This window comes from Mytilus galloprovincialis, chromosome 14, assembly GCF_965363235.1.
Source record: "Mytilus galloprovincialis chromosome 14, xbMytGall1.hap1.1, whole genome shotgun sequence".
NCBI lineage: Eukaryota > Metazoa > Mollusca > Bivalvia > Mytilida > Mytilidae > Mytilus > Mytilus galloprovincialis.
In genome coordinates, this window is record NC_134851.1 from 52,559,675 (window position 1) to 52,577,438 (window position 17,764).

Genomic DNA, 17,764 nt, shown 5'->3' on the forward strand with positions numbered 1-17,764 from the left:
CTGCTCTCATGTGTACAATATTGTCTGTTCTCTCATGTGTACAATATTGTCTGTGCTCTCATGTGTACAATATAAAAGAGTTATGACCCTTAAAACTGTTGTATGCTCTCATGTGTACAATATAAAAGAGTTATGACCCTTAAAACTATTGTCTGTGCTCTCATGTGCACATTATTGTCTGTGCTCTCATGTGTACAATATTGTCTGTGCTCTCATGTGCACATTATTGTCTGTTTTCTCATGGGTACAATATTGTCTGTGCTCTCATGTGTACAATATTGTGTGTGCTCTCGTGTGTACATTATTGTCTGTGCTCTCATGTGTACAATATTGTCTGTGCTCTCATGTGTACAATATTGTCTGTGCTCTCATGTGTACAATATTGTCTGTGCTCTCGTGTGTACAATATTGTCTGTGCTCTCATGTGTACAATATTGGCTGTGCTCTCATGTATACAATATTGGCTGTGCTTTCATGTGTACAATATTGTATGTGCTCTCATGTGTACAATATTGTCTGTGCTCTCATGTGTACTATATTGTCTGTGCTTTTATGTGTACAATATATGTAAGATATTGATCAAACATATATTAAAGGTTTAATAAAGAACTTGTTTTAAAATCAGATGCAATCAAATATTTTTGAAACAGTTATGCAGCTTGTAAATTTTAATTTCATTGAAAGTTGCATTGTTAGTGCTTTCAAGCATACGTACATTTCTTTAATATATAAATAAAAAGTTAAGAACAAAAAAAATAAAAAAAATATAGTAATGGCCCATAGATTGATAAAATGTGTGCGACATCGTAACTCTGTTCTTTTATTGGAATAATTTATATTGGTCTGGAACTACATATGATAATGTTGAATTATACCTTGTAGGCATTTTTTGGGATCTGTCAGGTGGACAGTAATTCAATAATACAAACATGATTACTATGGATTCATTATTCCTTGGATACCAATTTTTGTTGGTTTCGTTGATATAGGTGAACCATGAATTCAAATGTTCAACGAATAACATATTTCAATAGGATATGTTTGCATGAGAGATTGACAAAACCGTGTTTTCAGCAATCCATGAAAGTTGATACCCACTGAGATAAATGAATCCACAGTACTATATTTGGTAGACAAGATCTTTGCAAGGTGTTTTTAATATGTTATTACTGATGACAAAATGGAGGTCAAGTTCAATATCGTTGATTTTCACTTTTCTGTTGTTATGGTCCTTGTGAAATTGAAAAGTGCAAGAACACAAATAAATGTTAAAAAATCTGGTTTATTGTTGCTCTGACAGCCTCTTGGTTAGATTTAGATATAGATTTTGCGCCTGTCTCAAGTCAGGAGCCTCTGGCCTTTGTTAGTCTGTATGATTTTTAATTTTAGTTTCTTGTGTATAATTCGGAGTTTAGTATGACGTACATTATCACTGTACTAGTATACATATTTTTTAAGGGCCAGCTGAAGGACACCTACGGGTGCGGGAGTTTCTCGCTACATTGAAGACCCATTGGTGGCCTTCGGCTGTTTTCTGCTTTATGATCGGGTTGTTGTCGCTTTGACACATTCCCCATTTCCTTTCTCAATTGTATTGATATAAAATTGTGTTCAGATGAATGCTTATTGGTATAATAATGTTTTATTACCTGAATGAAATTTATTTTTCAAATAGTAAACTTGCCAATGCAGATGGAAAATAAAAAAGTTTAAAATTGAAAGATAGTAAAATTTTATTTCAGGAAATCATAGAGGAGATGTTTGTGAAAGTGATTATGACCAAGATGGTACTATTGATACTTTGGACAATTGTCCTAATAACAAATTCATCAATGAATCTGACTTTGGTACTTATACTGGTTTAGACCTGAATCCCGAGCTGACATTACAACCAGCACCAAGCTGGATGATTCTACATGGTGGCAAAGAAATAAGGCAGATTTCAGTCACTACCAAACCAGTGGCCTATGTAGGTATGTCATCAAATTAGTGTCGAATTTATCAGTACAACTTATTTCTGGATAACTTCTCCTACAGTTTAAGTGTAAGGACATTTTAAAGTTGCTGACTATTTGTACATACATTAAAGGTGTGCATGTGGTAAGGGTTTAGATTTATATTGATATTTGCTTTTTTTGAGATACTAGTAGTTGAACTTCAATATTTTCTAGTGTATACCTTGCATTAGAGGTGCGTAGCATTTTCCAGATAACTCCTCTAAGACTCCGTTCACACTAGCATTTTTTTTAATCGATCTAACTTGAATCGATCTAAATATCGTTCACATTATCTTTAATCATAACGATATCTATCGATCAAATCTGAACCATTACGTTCACGCTACAATTAACTAGAGGCTCTAAAGAGCCCGTGTCGCTCACCTTGGTCTATGTGAATATTAAACAAAGGAAGCAGATGGATTCATGACAAAATTATATTTTGGTGATGGTTATGTGTTTGTACATCTTCTATACTGAACATTCTTGCTGCTTACAATTATCTCTATCTATAATGAACTTGGCCCAGTAGTTTCAGAAGAAAATGTTAGTAAAAATTTACAAATTTTATGAAAAATTTGACTATAAAGGACAATAACTCATTAGGGGTCAATTGACCATTTCGTTCATGTTGACTTATTTGTAAATCTTACTTTGCTGAACATTATTGCTGTTTACAGTTTATCTCTATCTATAATAATATTCAAGAAAATATCCAAAAACAGCAAAATTTCCTTAGAATTACCAATTCAGGGGCAGCAACCCAACAACAGATTGTCCAATTCATCTGAAAATTTCAGGGCAGATATATCTTGACCTGATAAACAATTGTATCCCATGTCAGATTTGCTCTAAATGCTTTGGTTTTTGAGTTATAAGCCAAAAACAGCATTTTACCCCTATGTTCTATTTTTAGCCATGGCGGCCATCTTGGTTGGTTGGCCGGGTCACCGGACACATTTTTTAAACTAGATACTCCAATGATGGTTGTGGCCAAGTTTGGTCAAATTTGGCCCAGTAGTTTCAGAGGAGAAGATTTTTGTAAAAGTTAACGACGACGGACGACGACAGACGACGACGGACGATGGACGACGGACGCAAAGTGATGGGAAAAGCTCACTTTGCCCTTCGGGCCAGGTGAGCTAAAACACAATCGATCCAACCTTTTTATCCGTAAAACTGTGAACATAATGTTTGAATAGAACTGATTTGTCAAATTCATGTGTTGATACACTGATACACACACTTGAAAACAAAAATTGGATAAAGTTATTGTTTCTCTTGAATCACGAGTTAACATTTGATACTGGTGTTATTGCAGTTTTCTTTAATTTTGAGAAAAAAAATCCGTAGCAACGAAGTTACAACACGACGCCGGAAATACGGCGGATCCTGCAAAGAAACAAAATCAAAATAAGAAAAGAAGAAACAGATTTCGCAAGTCTATGTTACGGCGAAGACAATATGTTTTCAGATTGTTTTAAACGGGTCTTTTAAGGATGTCTGCTTGTCATGACTGTTATGGAATTTTTGTCAGATTTTCAGAATCCTCTTGTTTTATCCATTTAAATGCCATAACAAAATTTCCCCATGAAACCCCCATTTTTCTTTTTATTGTCGAGCCTGCAACTTTTGTTGCAGAAAGCTCGACATAGGGATAGTGATCCGGCGGCGGCTACGGCGGCTACGGCGGCGGCGTTAGCTCACTTCTTAAAAGCTTTATATTTTAGAAGGTGGAAGACCTGGATGCTTCATACTTTGTATATAGATGCTTCATGTTACGAAGTTTCCGTCAGTCACATGTCCAATGTCCTTCACCTCATTTTCATGGTTCAGTGACCACTTGAAAAAAAAGTTCAAACTTTTGTAATGTTGAATTCTCTCTTATTATAAGTAATAGGATAACTATATTTGATATGTGCGTACCTTGCAAGGTCCTCGTGTCTGTCAGACAGTTTTCACTTGACCTCGACCTCATTTCATGGATCAGTAAACAAGGTTAAGTTTTGGTGGTCAAGTCCATATCTCAGATACTATAAGCAATAGGGCTAGTATATTCGGTGTATGGAAGGACTGTAAGGTGTACATGTCCAACTGGCAGGTGTCATCTGACCTTGACCTTATTTTCATGGTTCAGTGGTTATAGTTAAATTGTTGTGTTTTGGTCTGTTTTTCTCATACCATATGCAATAGGTCTACTATATTTGTTGTATGGAATGATTGTTAAGTGTACATGTCTAAAGGGCAGATGTCATGTGACCTTGACCTCATTTTCATGGTTCAGTGGTCAAAGTTAAGTTTTTGAGTTTTGGTCTTTTTATCTAATGCTATATGCCATAGGTCAACTATATTTGGTGTATGGACATATTTTATGATCTTTATGTCAGTCGATCAGGTTTTATTTAATCGTGACCTCATTTTCACGGTTCATTGCACAGTGTTAAGTTTTGTGTTTTGGTCTATTTTTCTTAAACTATAAGTAATGTGTCAACTATATACATGTATGTTGTATAGAAGCATTGTTAGCTGTACCTGTCTGCCTGGCATGGTTCATCTGACCTGGACCTCTTTTTCAAGGTTCATTGGTCTTTGTTTAGTTATCTTGGTTAATGTTAAGTTTATGTGACAGTTGTAATAAAGCTTAGCTTTATACTTAGGACTATCAACATAATATAAATGATTAGTATAGAAGGCGAGACATTTCAGCGTGTGCACTCTTGTAAATCTTTTACATGTATATTTATAAGTCATTTGTTAAAGTATTATAAAATTTTATTAATTTTTTAATAGTATTTGAGAACTTAAAACTGGTCAATGATAAAGCTATGAAAAATCAAGAGAGAACATTTTCCCGCAAAAAATTCAATGGCTTATATCTCGAAAACAAGCACATTGACCCCTATATTTTTTTTGCTTTTTTGAAACCTCAAATTATTCCCTATCAATATGTCCTAGTTTTATGAAAAGTTATTTATTTTGAAACTGAGCAGCGAACATCCTTAACAGAGAAATATGGGATAAACAACGAACCTTTGTGATAGTTTTGCCGCTATACATGCGCATACGTTATTTTCGATTCAATCGTACTAGTTTAAACCGATCTCTGCGTTCACATTTAAATAAGATTGGTTTACCTTAGATTAATTCAAACTAAACTACAGATGTACAACAAAAAAGAAAAATCTGATAGAAGTATCAATGAATCTCTGTCCGATATTAGTTCTAAATTGCTTCATATACAGAAAAAGATGGACAAAATTATTTCAAAGGCCCTGACATGACAACAAAATTAAGTGGGGTGATACCATTAATTGACAACCATATAACCTTCATCAATGACAAAACCGATACCATATCGTAATCTTTAAAAGGCCCGACGTACTTTTTTTCTTTTAACATTCAAAATATAATAATTTTTCATAATTTAATTACAAGAAGCACTTATTTATGGGTCGAGCTGATTCGTGCACACTCATGTCATTATTGCCTCAATCGACCGAAAATGAAATTGTAGTAAAACATTTCATATGACGTACAGCAGCCAGTATTAGAGAATGATATTGAACGATGTCTTTATCAAAAGACAAGATATATTACCTTTCATACGTTGTATATGTATGATTATTGGCTTACTTGTTTGTCTAGGAGTAGAGCTATATTGCAAACACTATGTTTGTTCTTCTGTCCGATCGTCTAACAATAATTTTGTTACTTTTTAGCTCACCTGACCTGAAAGGTCAAGTGAGCTATTTCTCATCACTTGGCGTCAGTTGTCCGTCGTCTGGCGTCGTAAACTTTTACAAAAATCTTCTCCTCTGAAACTACTGGGCCAACATTATTTGTTGGGTCGCTGCCCCTGAATTAGTAATTTCAAGGAAATTTTGCAGTTTTTGGTTATTATCTTGAATGTTATTATAGATAGAGGTAAACTGTAAACAGCAATAGTGTTCAGCAAAGTAAGATCTACAAACAAGTCAACATGACCAAAATTGTCATTTTACCCTTTAAGGAGTTATTGCCCTTTATAGTCATTTTTTTTAGGTCAGGTGAGCTAGCTTAAAGAAAAACACACATGAAACTGTAACCAGTTTGGGAGACTCAAAGTGACCAACAAAACATTTCAATACCTATTAAGTTTTTTAGCTCACCTGGCCCAAAGGGCCAAGTGAGCTTTTCTCATCACTTGGCGTCCGTCGTCGTCCGTCGTCTGTAAACTTTTACAAAAATCTTCTCCTCTGAAACTATTGCGCCAAATTTAACCAAACTAAGCCACAATCATCATTGGAGTATCTAGTTTTAAAATTGTATCCGATGACCCGTCATATCAACCAAGATGGCCGCAATGGCTAAAAATAGAACATAGGGGTAAAATGCAGTTTTTGGCTTATAACTCAAAAACCAAAGCATTTAGAGCAAATTTGACAAAGGGTAAAATTGTTTATCAGGTCAAGATCTATCTGCTCTAAAATTTTCAGATGAATCAGACAACCCGTTGTTAGGTTGCTGCCCCTGAATTGGTAATTTTAAGGAAATTTTGCTGTTTTTGGTTATTTTTCTGAATATTATTATAGATAGAGATAAACTGTAAACAGCTAAAATGTTCAGCAAAGTAAAATCTACAAATAAGTCAGCATGACCAAAATGGTCAATTGACTCCCTAAGGAGTTATTGCCCTTTATAGTCAATTTTTAACCATTTTTCATAAATCTTGGTAATCTTTTAGAAAAATCTTCTCCTCTGAAACTACTGGGACAAATAAAACCAAACTTGGCCACAATCATCATTGGAGTATTTTGTTTAAAAATTGTGTCCGGTGACCCGGCGTACCAATTTTCGTAAAATTTGTAAATTTTCACTAACATTCTCCTCTGCAGCTATTGGGCCAAGTTCATTATAGATAGAGATAATTGTAAGCAGCAAGAATGTTTAGAAAAGTAAGATCTACAGACACATCCCCATCACCAAAACACAATTTTGTCATAAATCCATCTGTGTCCTTTGTTTAATATTCACATAGACCAAGGTGAGCGACACAGGCTCTTTGGAGCCTCTAGTTATGTATATGTTTGACTTTTGGTAATATTTTGGAAGTTACTTCAGTAATTGAGAGACCTCAATATTGAAAATGACAATTTTGATAGAGGACAATTTTAAGAATATCAACTTAGTTGTTTATGGATCTTTATCTTTTAAAATATAACTGGGTGTCTGAAAGAATATTTCAAATTTTTTTGAAACTATTTAGATATTTATCATGTTTCATGTGTTTATAGGCAAATATTTATACATGTCATTTATGTTAAGCAAGGGTTTATATGAATTTCTAAAAAGATGTATATGTGTTGATAAAATAAGTTCCAAATTATTACAGAGTAACAGAAAATGGGATCAATTTATATTAAAACAAATCTGTTAAAAGGAAATGATAAGTCAAAAAATGTATTTTTTTAAAAATAATTGTGTTAACATTTCTGTGCTATTAAGAAATATGTACACCAAAAAAAAATAAACTTTAATATAAGTATCAATGTAGTATGCCCTTGTTTTTTTTTGTTTTGTGCAGTACATGCATTTGAATCTTGATCAAAATTTATGGATTGAATTAATAAACAGAATAAACTAATTGTTATGTTGACACTGTAGCTAAGTATATGTCACATTTAATCAGGCCAAGTTATCCGTCTTATTAACAAAGGAGATTTGATATGATTGCCAATTTCACGGCTACATGTACCTATCATAGTTCTCTTTAGGCCATAATCATTGTGACGTATGGTAAAAATTGTCTGTTGTCATATTCTGACTTTTATACAAACCAAGTGATGAAGATAAACGGTGCTTCTATTTCCAAAGGTTTTGAAGAAACTGCTATGGAACACAATAAAAATCAGAAGATGTAGTATAACAGTGGCGGATCCAGAAATTTTCATAAGAGGGGGCCCGCCGACTGACCTAAGGGGGGCCGCTCCAGTCACGCTTCAGTGATTCCCTTTATAAGCCCCCTGCCCCCCCTCCCTAAATCCGCCTCTGCATTTTTGTAATCAGACAACTCTCCATTAAGAGACCATACAATGTAAAAGTTTATAGTAATAGGTTCAGCCTTCAATAAAGAACTAAACCACTCTGCATATCATATTTGATTTTGCAAAAACCAAGAGCATGCTTATTTGTAGATTTTGTCACTATCAATTATATATGTGCATGTACTAATGTATTCATGTTGTGTCCGTCCTTGATTTGAAATCCTCTCCCCCCCCCAAAAAAAAAAATAATATATAAATGGACAAGATCCATGGTCATGATGGTCATGCCAGTTGGGAGTTAAGAATATATAAGGTTGAGAAATGAGGATCTAATCATTTATTATTTTCGACCGCAAACAATTTTTTGGAATGTATAATGGTATGATGTCGTCATTGTTGTTGTCTGAAGACACATTGGTTTCCGGACAATAACTTTAGTTTAAATTAATGGATTTTTATGAAATTTTGTTATAAGGTTCACATGGTTCAATACCCCAAAAGGAAGGTTTGGATAAATTTGGGGATGATGGTCCTTGGAACACAACAGATTGTCTTGAGGTGCTGCACACATGTTCCTAATATCAAAAGATTTTGTCAAAGGGCAAACAGATCATGCTCCCGACACAAAATTGTAAACAAAAGTCATCTTTTTACTTTGAGGTCAAAGGTCAAAGTACAGCAAAAATTGTATTGTAGGTATCTGTGGCATTGACTTATGATCTAATTGCCAATTCAATGAGAATTGTCTTGCATCTTCCAACTAAGTACTTTTATGGTGAAAATTTGTACAAAAAAGGCCTACAGGAAATGAAAAGTGTACATTTTATGGTTGCTATGCCTATGGCAACCAAAGGAACAAAGTGGCGACAAGACTACAACTTTTTTTCTTTAATTTTTTTCATCAAAAACTATCACTAAAACATAATAAATACAACAAAGATGCAAAAGTTTATGGTATTTTGCAACTCAATCCATGTAATACCATGTTGGTTTGCCACAGCATAATTTTCTCAATATTACAATTTTCCTTATTTTTTGCATTTTTTTACTGAATTGTTTGAAAAAGAGTAAAAAAAGATACCAAAAATTGTACTTTCAATAGTTTTTTTAAACCAACTTAGTACTAGACTTCCATATCAGTAGTTAAGTCATAAGTGTTGTTTTCCTCTGGTGATGGATAATTGAAAACGGTCAAAAAACGGCTTTTCTCAAATTTTCTCAATTTTCCCTATTTTAGCATTTTTTTACCTTATTTCTTGAAAAAATCAAAAAGATACCAAAAATTTTATTCTCATTATTTTTTACACCAACATAGTACTAGACTTCCATATAGATAGGTAAGTCATAAAGGCTGTTTTTCTTCAATGATGGATCATTGAAAACGGTTAGAAACTGGTAATTCCCAATTTTCCTTATTTTAGCATTTTTTTACCTTACTTTTTGAAAAAAATCAAAAAGATACCAAAAATTTTATTTTCATTATTTTTTACACCAACATAGTTCTAAACTTCCATATAGGTAGTTTAGTCATAAGGGCTGTTTTTCTCCAATGATGGATCATTGAAAACGATTAGAAACTGGCATTTCTCAATTTTCTCAATTTTCCTTATTTTAGCATTTTTTTACCTTATTTTTTGAAAAAAATCAAAAAGATACCAAAAATTTTATTTTCATAATTTTTTACACCAACATAGTACTAGACTTCCATATAGGTAGTTTAGTCATAATTGTTGTTTTTCTCCTATGATTGATCATTGAAAACGGTTAGAAACTGGCTTTTCCCCCATACATTTCAATGAAAATTCGCAGTTTGAGCGCTTATATTGAATTTCATAAAAAAAAAAGTCAAATTCACAAAAAATTAAAAAAAAAAATTATATATTCCCGGTCAGTATGTTATACTGAAAGGGTAAAATATATTTTTGACCAAATTAATTTTTTTTAGTTGAACAGTCCTGCCTGGTGCTCTCTGACATTGCCTCTTAACAATTGTCATAAATTTTTGTAAATTTGTGTAAATTTTTACAAAATATTGTCCACTGTAATTACTGGGCCAAGTTCATTATAGATAGAGATAATTGTAGCAACAAGAATGTTCAGTAAAGTCAGATCAACAAACACATCACACACAATCACCCAATCACATTTTTGTCATAAATTATTGTTTCATATGCACATAGACCAAGGTGAGCGACACAGGTTCTTGAGAGCCTCTAGTTTCAGAAACAACCTTACTACATGACTTAAATTCACATTTGCTCATCAGCTTGACAGCAACGAGTTTTAACGTGTGTACAATTTCTGATCTTTCTGTTATCTTTCTATCTGCAATTAGTGTACATTTTCCGATATTTCAATTTTTATCTCTCAATATGTTGAAGTACCATAGGGATATGCTTATACAAATAAGAAGACGTGGTATGATTTCCAATGAGGCATATCTCAACCAGAGACCAAATGACATAGAAGTTAACGACTATAGGACATTGGACGGCCTTCAACAATGAGTAAAACTGCATAGTCAGCTATGAAAGGCCCTACATGACAAATGCAAAACAACTCGACGGGAAACTTACAGTCTGATTTAAGTATCATGGCAGATATATGGTTAAAAATAGAACATCGTGGTAAATGCAGTTTTTGGTTTATATCTCTTGAACTTAAGCATTTAGAGAAATCTGATAGTCATAGGTGGCAAAAAATGTTAATTAGATTTAGATTTACAATGTATCTGCCCTGAAATTTTCAGACTAGTCTGACAACCCGTTGTTGGGTTGCTACCCCTGACGCAACGTTAGATATTGCTACTACCACGAAAAATAGCGTTAAGTAAATATTTGACCGGAAAATTTTTTATAGAAATGCTGAAATAAATATTTCAAATTATACATGAAAATAAAGATTGATTCTTAAATTTTCACATTATGATAGAGAAAGAATAAAAATATAATATTCATAGGCTTAGGAAGACACAGATTATCCGAAAAACGTTTACTGAGCGTTGTCCCATGTAACAAACTCGGGACATAAAACTCGCACAATTCGCGAAATGTTCACGCAACTCTTCGAAATTTTGCATGGACATTCTATGACGTGATATATTTCAGTATTGGTTAACATGGCTGTCTCTATTTAAAATTTGGATACATATTTTCAAAAGAATATGATGTACGGAAATGTCCCATCGGAAATTTAATTTGGAAACTTCAAACATTTCAGTTCAAAAATAAAATTTTGACAGAAAATTCATTAAATTGTAAGCACGATCGTTTTGTACTAAAGTGTAAACTTCCAAAATTCGAATTGAAAAATAAATTGAGCTACATATCAATTCAAAACAATAGATTTGCAATGTCTTCCGGAAATGTCCGAGTTAAACTTTCATGCCTTCACAAAACTTTTACGGCCAAAAACACAGAGATTTGATTTTGTGAAGATTATTTTTCGGCTTTTATAACCATACCAATAAAAAGTACTTTTAAAGTTGAAGTTGGTACACCAAATAGCATTAACATTACAGGGTTATCTATAAAAAATACGGATTAATGAAAATGTCTTGCAAGTTTGTCCGTTATCATAATTTGTCGTCGCCAGAAGCGTTTTGCTATAGGGACGGCATAAACTGCATTCGCTTGTTCCTTCCTCCACTAAATATAAATGTCCTGCTTTCAACAAAACGAAATGATGCACACATTACAAAAATACACATCTATAAGACGATCAAAAAGTAAGAAAACTTCAGTATCATAACTATAAGCTATTGTATGTTGCTGCTTGAATAAAATCATACTCGGGTTGAATATATAATGCAGCAATATTCCTCCAAAAACACATAATTACTAGCAGTAAAATTGCATTTCCTATGTTGATTATAAAATCATATTGGATCGGATTCTCACGGCATTTAACAAAAAGGAAAGCAGGAAGAATTAGATAGTACGTGTGCGTTTTCAATTTAACGTCATTTTCTGTTACACTAAATGGTAGCAATATCTGACGTTGCGTCCCAGGGCTGTGTTAGTAATTTTACAGACATTTTGATTTTTTTTGGTTATTATCTTAGATAGCATTTTAATATCTACTGTTTATTATGATTTTAACTCTATTTTACATGATTTCCAAAGCATAAGTAAATACAAATGAGAGACACAGGCTCTTGATAGTCTCTTGTTATTTAATTTTATGTAAACTTTGCAGTTATATTACATTTAGAGGCAGATCCAAGGGGTGTAGAGGGGGTTGCCCTTTTGATAGCATTCTCGTAAAAATTTTGGTGTCAGCAAGGATAACATGTTTCACCAGTTGAATTAATATTACTTATATAAAGCATGCATGCCTCACCTGAATCATCCACTGGTCAAAATATAACATCCTCCATTGATGAGATGTGGTATAATTGCCAATGAGACAACTCTTCACAAGAGACGCCATGACACAGAAATTAACAATTAAAGTTCACCATATGACCTTTAACAATGAACAAAGCCAATATCAAATAGTCTGCTATAAATGGCTCCTAAATGACAAATGCCAAACAATTCAAATGAAAAAACTAACAGTCTAATTTATGTACAAAAAAAACATAATGAAAAACAATAATTTAACACAGCAACAAACGACAACCACTGAATTACAGGCTCCTGACTTGGGACAGTTACATACATAGAGGGTTGGGATGTGGCTAAAATGTTTAACCCCACCACACGTATCATACAGATGTGGATAGAATGTTTAACCCCGCCACATGCATCATACATGTGGCCGGGTTAAACATTTTCGCCACATCCCAACCCTCTCCTAACCTTGGACAGAGGTGTAACAGTACAACTTAAGACCATACTATAAAAATCAGTAGATAAAGGTTTTACTCATCAGAGGGATACAAATGGAAATACATTTAACAACACACAAAGTAGACATGGCCGGATACTTGAACATCCCAACAACAAAAAGACACTAAGCAAAGATCTTAGGGTACTGGCAGTTACTGACAGCTAGTTCAAACCTAATAACAACTAATAAAAAAAATCATGCATTTAAAACTAAATTATCAACCATTAAACATACTACATCCAATGGATTTAGTGTAAAGACATCATAAACAGTCGGAGAAAAACACAAGCTTGTGCAATGCCAAGACATCTATTGACAGATTGTAGATCCATGAATGTGAACAATAATATTTAGTTTGCTTTTAATTTACTGATAACAAAATCAATATCAACAACATCTTTCTAAAAATGTGAATGTACTATCCTGTTTGAAATAAGTTTTCTACAGGTACAACTACTTTCAAATCCTAATCTTTATAGCTATGCCTATGGAAGAATTTTATAGTAAAGATTTTAAATAGTTAGTGGTAACCAAATTCCCTGACTTTATAATTTACCAGTAATACATAGACAATTAATTGTTCATTAAAATCAAAAACATCACAACAGACACAGGCATAATTGGTGCAAGAAAATTGATACCGTTAATTTTATTACTATCACTGGGTCGATGCCTCTGCTGGTGGATTATTAGTCCCCGAGGGTATCACCAATCCAGTATCCAGTACTTCGTTACTGGCATGAAAATACGGATTTTTTTGTGTTATTAAAATTTGCTGTTACAAAATGATAGAAATTATTATAAATTAAGGAATGTGTCTCCCTCATGCAAAGCTCTGATTCCTTTCACGGATTTGGCTATACTTTTTGGACCTTTTGGATTATAGCTCTTCATCTTTTATATAAGCTTTGGATTTCAAATATTTTGGCCACGAGCATCACTGAAGAGACATGTAATGTCGAAATGCGCATCTGGTGCAAGAAAATTGATACAGTTAATTTTATTACTATCACTGGGTCGATGCCTCTGCTGGTGGACTATTAGTCCCCGAGGGTATCACCAGCCCAGTAGCCAGTACTTCGTTACTGGCATGGAAATACGGATTTTTTTGTGTTATTAAAATTTGCTGTCGTAAATTTTATTGTGGAGTTTTCCATGTTAAGCTGGAATATCTAAATCTAGGAAAGGACAGTTATTCCCGTTTACATTTGATTTATTTAAAGTTATGCCCGTTTGGTACATTTTTGCATTAAATTTAGAAAATTCTTGAATATTTAACAAAAAAATACCATCAAGATCAAGGTAAGTGTTGTTGAATTTATCTGTTAAATTCAATTTAGAATAGTCTTTACTGAGTTTGGTCATAACAGTACAAAAACAAGTCTGCTATTAAAGAGGTACAATTAGTGCCTATAGAAATGCATGCAACCTGTCGATAAACTTTGTTGGCAAAAATACATTATTATTATCAAGTAGAAAATTAACAGCTTCAATCATCTCATCACACCTCCAGTAAGTAAGTCTATAGATGTAGGAAGATGTGGTGTGAGTGCTAGCATATTTACCTTTCTCAATAGAAAATAAGGCTTTAAATGAGTTGCAGCAAATATATTCGCATTCAAATTTACAAAAACGACCATTTAATTAAACAGGAAAATTTTGTTTGATAAGATTGTGTGGAAGTGTAGTGGAAAAAGTTGAAAAGTCGAAACTGTCAACATAACGAAAAAAAATAAAGGATTTTAAATGTGGTCTTGGACCCAGAGGTTTATTTACTTAAATTCCAATGAAAATATACATAGCATACTTACACTCAATAATTGAAATATACATGTTAATTCATGAACACTTGTGGCATTTGACTTTCCTTTGTCAATTAATATAGTAGAATAGAATGATAAAAAAAAATGGATAAAATTTATATATACATGTAACTGTAATAGACAAATTAATAATAATAATATATAACAACAAACCAGAGTATACTGATTTGTATCACTATAATATAATAGTTATTATGATAAGATTGAATTCCCTGTCATTTATTTATCATCGATGCACAACCTTTTCTCAGAATAAAAAATATACATAAACCTCACTTTCAGGTTTAGAGATATTTTTTCTTCTAAGACAAGTGCTTGTGACCATCCATAAAAACTTGCGGCCATCTGATATTCATTACTTCAGTACTTTGATAACAAAAAAGTATGAAAACAACACTTAAAAATTTTCAATCCAAAAATCAGATATCAGTCAATCATGTAAAAATGACAATTTAACATATTCAGGACAATATCTGAAAATTTGGTATAATGAGTTTGGCAGAATGTTTTTTTTTTCTTTCAGGCAGTAAATATTTTGATCATATCCAATATTCTGGTACAACATATTCTCAGGATAATGAATGTTACGGGTACATAGGATTTATTTTTGGGTACCAGTCAACACAGAAATACTATGTTGCACTATGGAGACATAGATATAATAACATGGATGACAGAGGAGGCACCAAAGGGGTACAAATAAGGGTATGTTCTTGATCTTTAAATTGTTTTGAATATGACCAGGATTTGTATAGTGTCACAAATCCTTAAATAAGGTAATAACAGTTGTTCAATAATATGAGTTGGTCACCAAAATAGCAAATGGTGAACTAGTACCACAATTGCAGTTAAGGGGGTTAGAGGTTATAAATCCATTTTTTTTCTTCAAATATTGGATTTTTCTAATTTTTTTTTCTATAAATGAACAAAATCATATACAGTACTTATAGGAAAATGAAATGAAAATTGGTTCATGATTCATTTAAGCTCACAATCTGCCTTCGCCGGAATCATGAATTTTTGTTAAGGTACTTTTTTGTGGTGAATTACTGTGACTTGACTGTTAAAGTTCGATCGATCGGTGAAAAAAATGCTCAAATAATGAGGAAAGCACCAAATTTTACACGATAGTACATTTTTGTGTACTGAGAAATATTAGCTAAGGACCCACCTTCAACATTTGATATGGGGGCTTATTGCAAGATGGCCACCATACATTTTAAAATATTTTCCAGTATTGCACAAACCACAGTGGATTTGATGCTGGAAGACCATGGCTCTGCATGAGACAGTTCAAAGTATTCAGCAACAACCTCAATTTAAGAACGTACTAGAAACCTCTAGTACTGATCAAGGTTACCAGCAAATGGCTCATGTGTCTTCTTAGGCACACTTACCACCTACTATGAGTCAATCATATTTGGTTCAGAGCAGCACACCATTACAGAAACAATTGGCTGCAAGTGAATACTAACTAGTTTCTCCGATGCTGACTGCAATGTCTACTAACAGTACCACCCCCGTCGAGTCAATGGCAATCCTCCTCCCACATTTATTACTCCAATTATGACAACCTCATCAGCTCCTGTAGCTCTTACAGGCTTGCCACAATAACAAGCTGACTCCACTGACCAATCCAGGAAAGAGCAGAGAAAACCAAAAGAGCGTGCAACATCTTTCTTGAGAGAGAATATACCCGATGGCAACAAAATTATGGTGCCACAGACTAAGCCAACAGCTACCAAAGATGAAAACATTCAATGGAAGAGGATCCATGACTTGTTCATTTACCAATTTGAACGGACTGCTGGTAGACGATAATGGAAAAACAGGAAAAAGGTGTGTAGGCTCCTAGATTGCCTGGCCGATGTTGACTTGGAGTATACTCGCATGGTAAACACAGATGATGATTCCAAGACTTTTAGAAAAGCATTGTAGAAGCACTTCAGCAAGAAAGAGGATCAGACCAGATTGAAACCGAAGCATTCCTCCGAGGATGTAACGACAAATATTCTGAAAGGAATGTAATAGAGACGAACCCATAAGCGATCAACAAGGCGTTAAAACAATTGAAAACCTCAATATCCAATCATATGGCGATATATGGATCAAAAAGTGCCAATTATGACCATTGGCAAGTCTTCTTTGCTAATGGCGCAGTATCACCGACCATTAAAGGGAATATGAGCAGTCCTTGGTGTGTTTTCTAGGATCGGGAGACAAACTAGATTTGAAAATAAGGAGATGTGGTGTGTTTACCAATGAGACATCTTTTCATCAAAGTTCGAATGAAGTGGATGTTAGCAATTATAGGCAACTGTTCAGCCTTGAACATTAAGAAATAAAACACACAGTTTAGTCGGCTATAAAACACCCTTTCAGGAAACATATTCCACAATTCAAAATTTTACAGCACATCATAAACACAAACTTAAAAATCAGTTGAAAAGGGCTCATCAGATTAGTACAAAGCAGAAAAACAAAAAATACAGTTCAGACATGCCAAGGTATTTAATTATTTATACATCCCTAAAACAAAAGTACAGATCTGAGAGAACTTGCGGATACTGACAGCTTGAACATACCCATTAAAACTTACAAAAGAATTATGACTACACTTAGTTTAATGTCCACCCCTTATAATTTGGATACATATTATCTACAGAATTCAATTAACTGTTTGCTAATTTAAGCTCTCTTTGCCTGTCATTATCAACTTCAATTAAGCATTTCCTCTGAAACGTTTGTGCTGAAGTTAATTGAATTTTCAGGTATCTACTTTCGACCATCAAAACTTGACCTTTGCTAAAAAATAGAAAATAAGGGTTAAAATGCAGCTTTTGACTTATATCTCAAAAACTAAAGCAGAAAGAGCAAATCAGACATGAGCAGGTTAAGGTATGTCTCCTTTGGAAATTTTCAGAAAAATTGGACAAACCATAATGGAGTTATTGTCCATGAAATGTCAATTTATTATTATTTGGTTTGTTGGCCGTGAAAATTGCAGAATTTGAGACATAGGAATTACAATCCTGAAGTGATGGCGTAAACTATTTTTGTAAAGCTTTGCATTTCACATACCTGCCAA

General features: G+C 33.5%; 1 protein-coding gene across 2 annotated transcripts in view; it reads left to right on the forward strand.

The window, feature by feature from the left end:
• The window catches only part of LOC143059422 (uncharacterized), a 374,671-nt gene that overhangs the window by 296,045 nt on the left and 60,862 nt on the right, over window positions 1-17,764 (forward strand). For both annotated transcript variants that reach the window (XM_076232911.1, XM_076232912.1), the window contains exons 55-56: window positions 1,743-1,973; window positions 15,200-15,381. In XM_076232911.1, coding sequence (XP_076089026.1) covers window positions 1,743-1,973; window positions 15,200-15,381 — 413 coding nt within the window. The remainder of the gene's footprint in view (window positions 1-1,742; window positions 1,974-15,199; window positions 15,382-17,764) is intronic.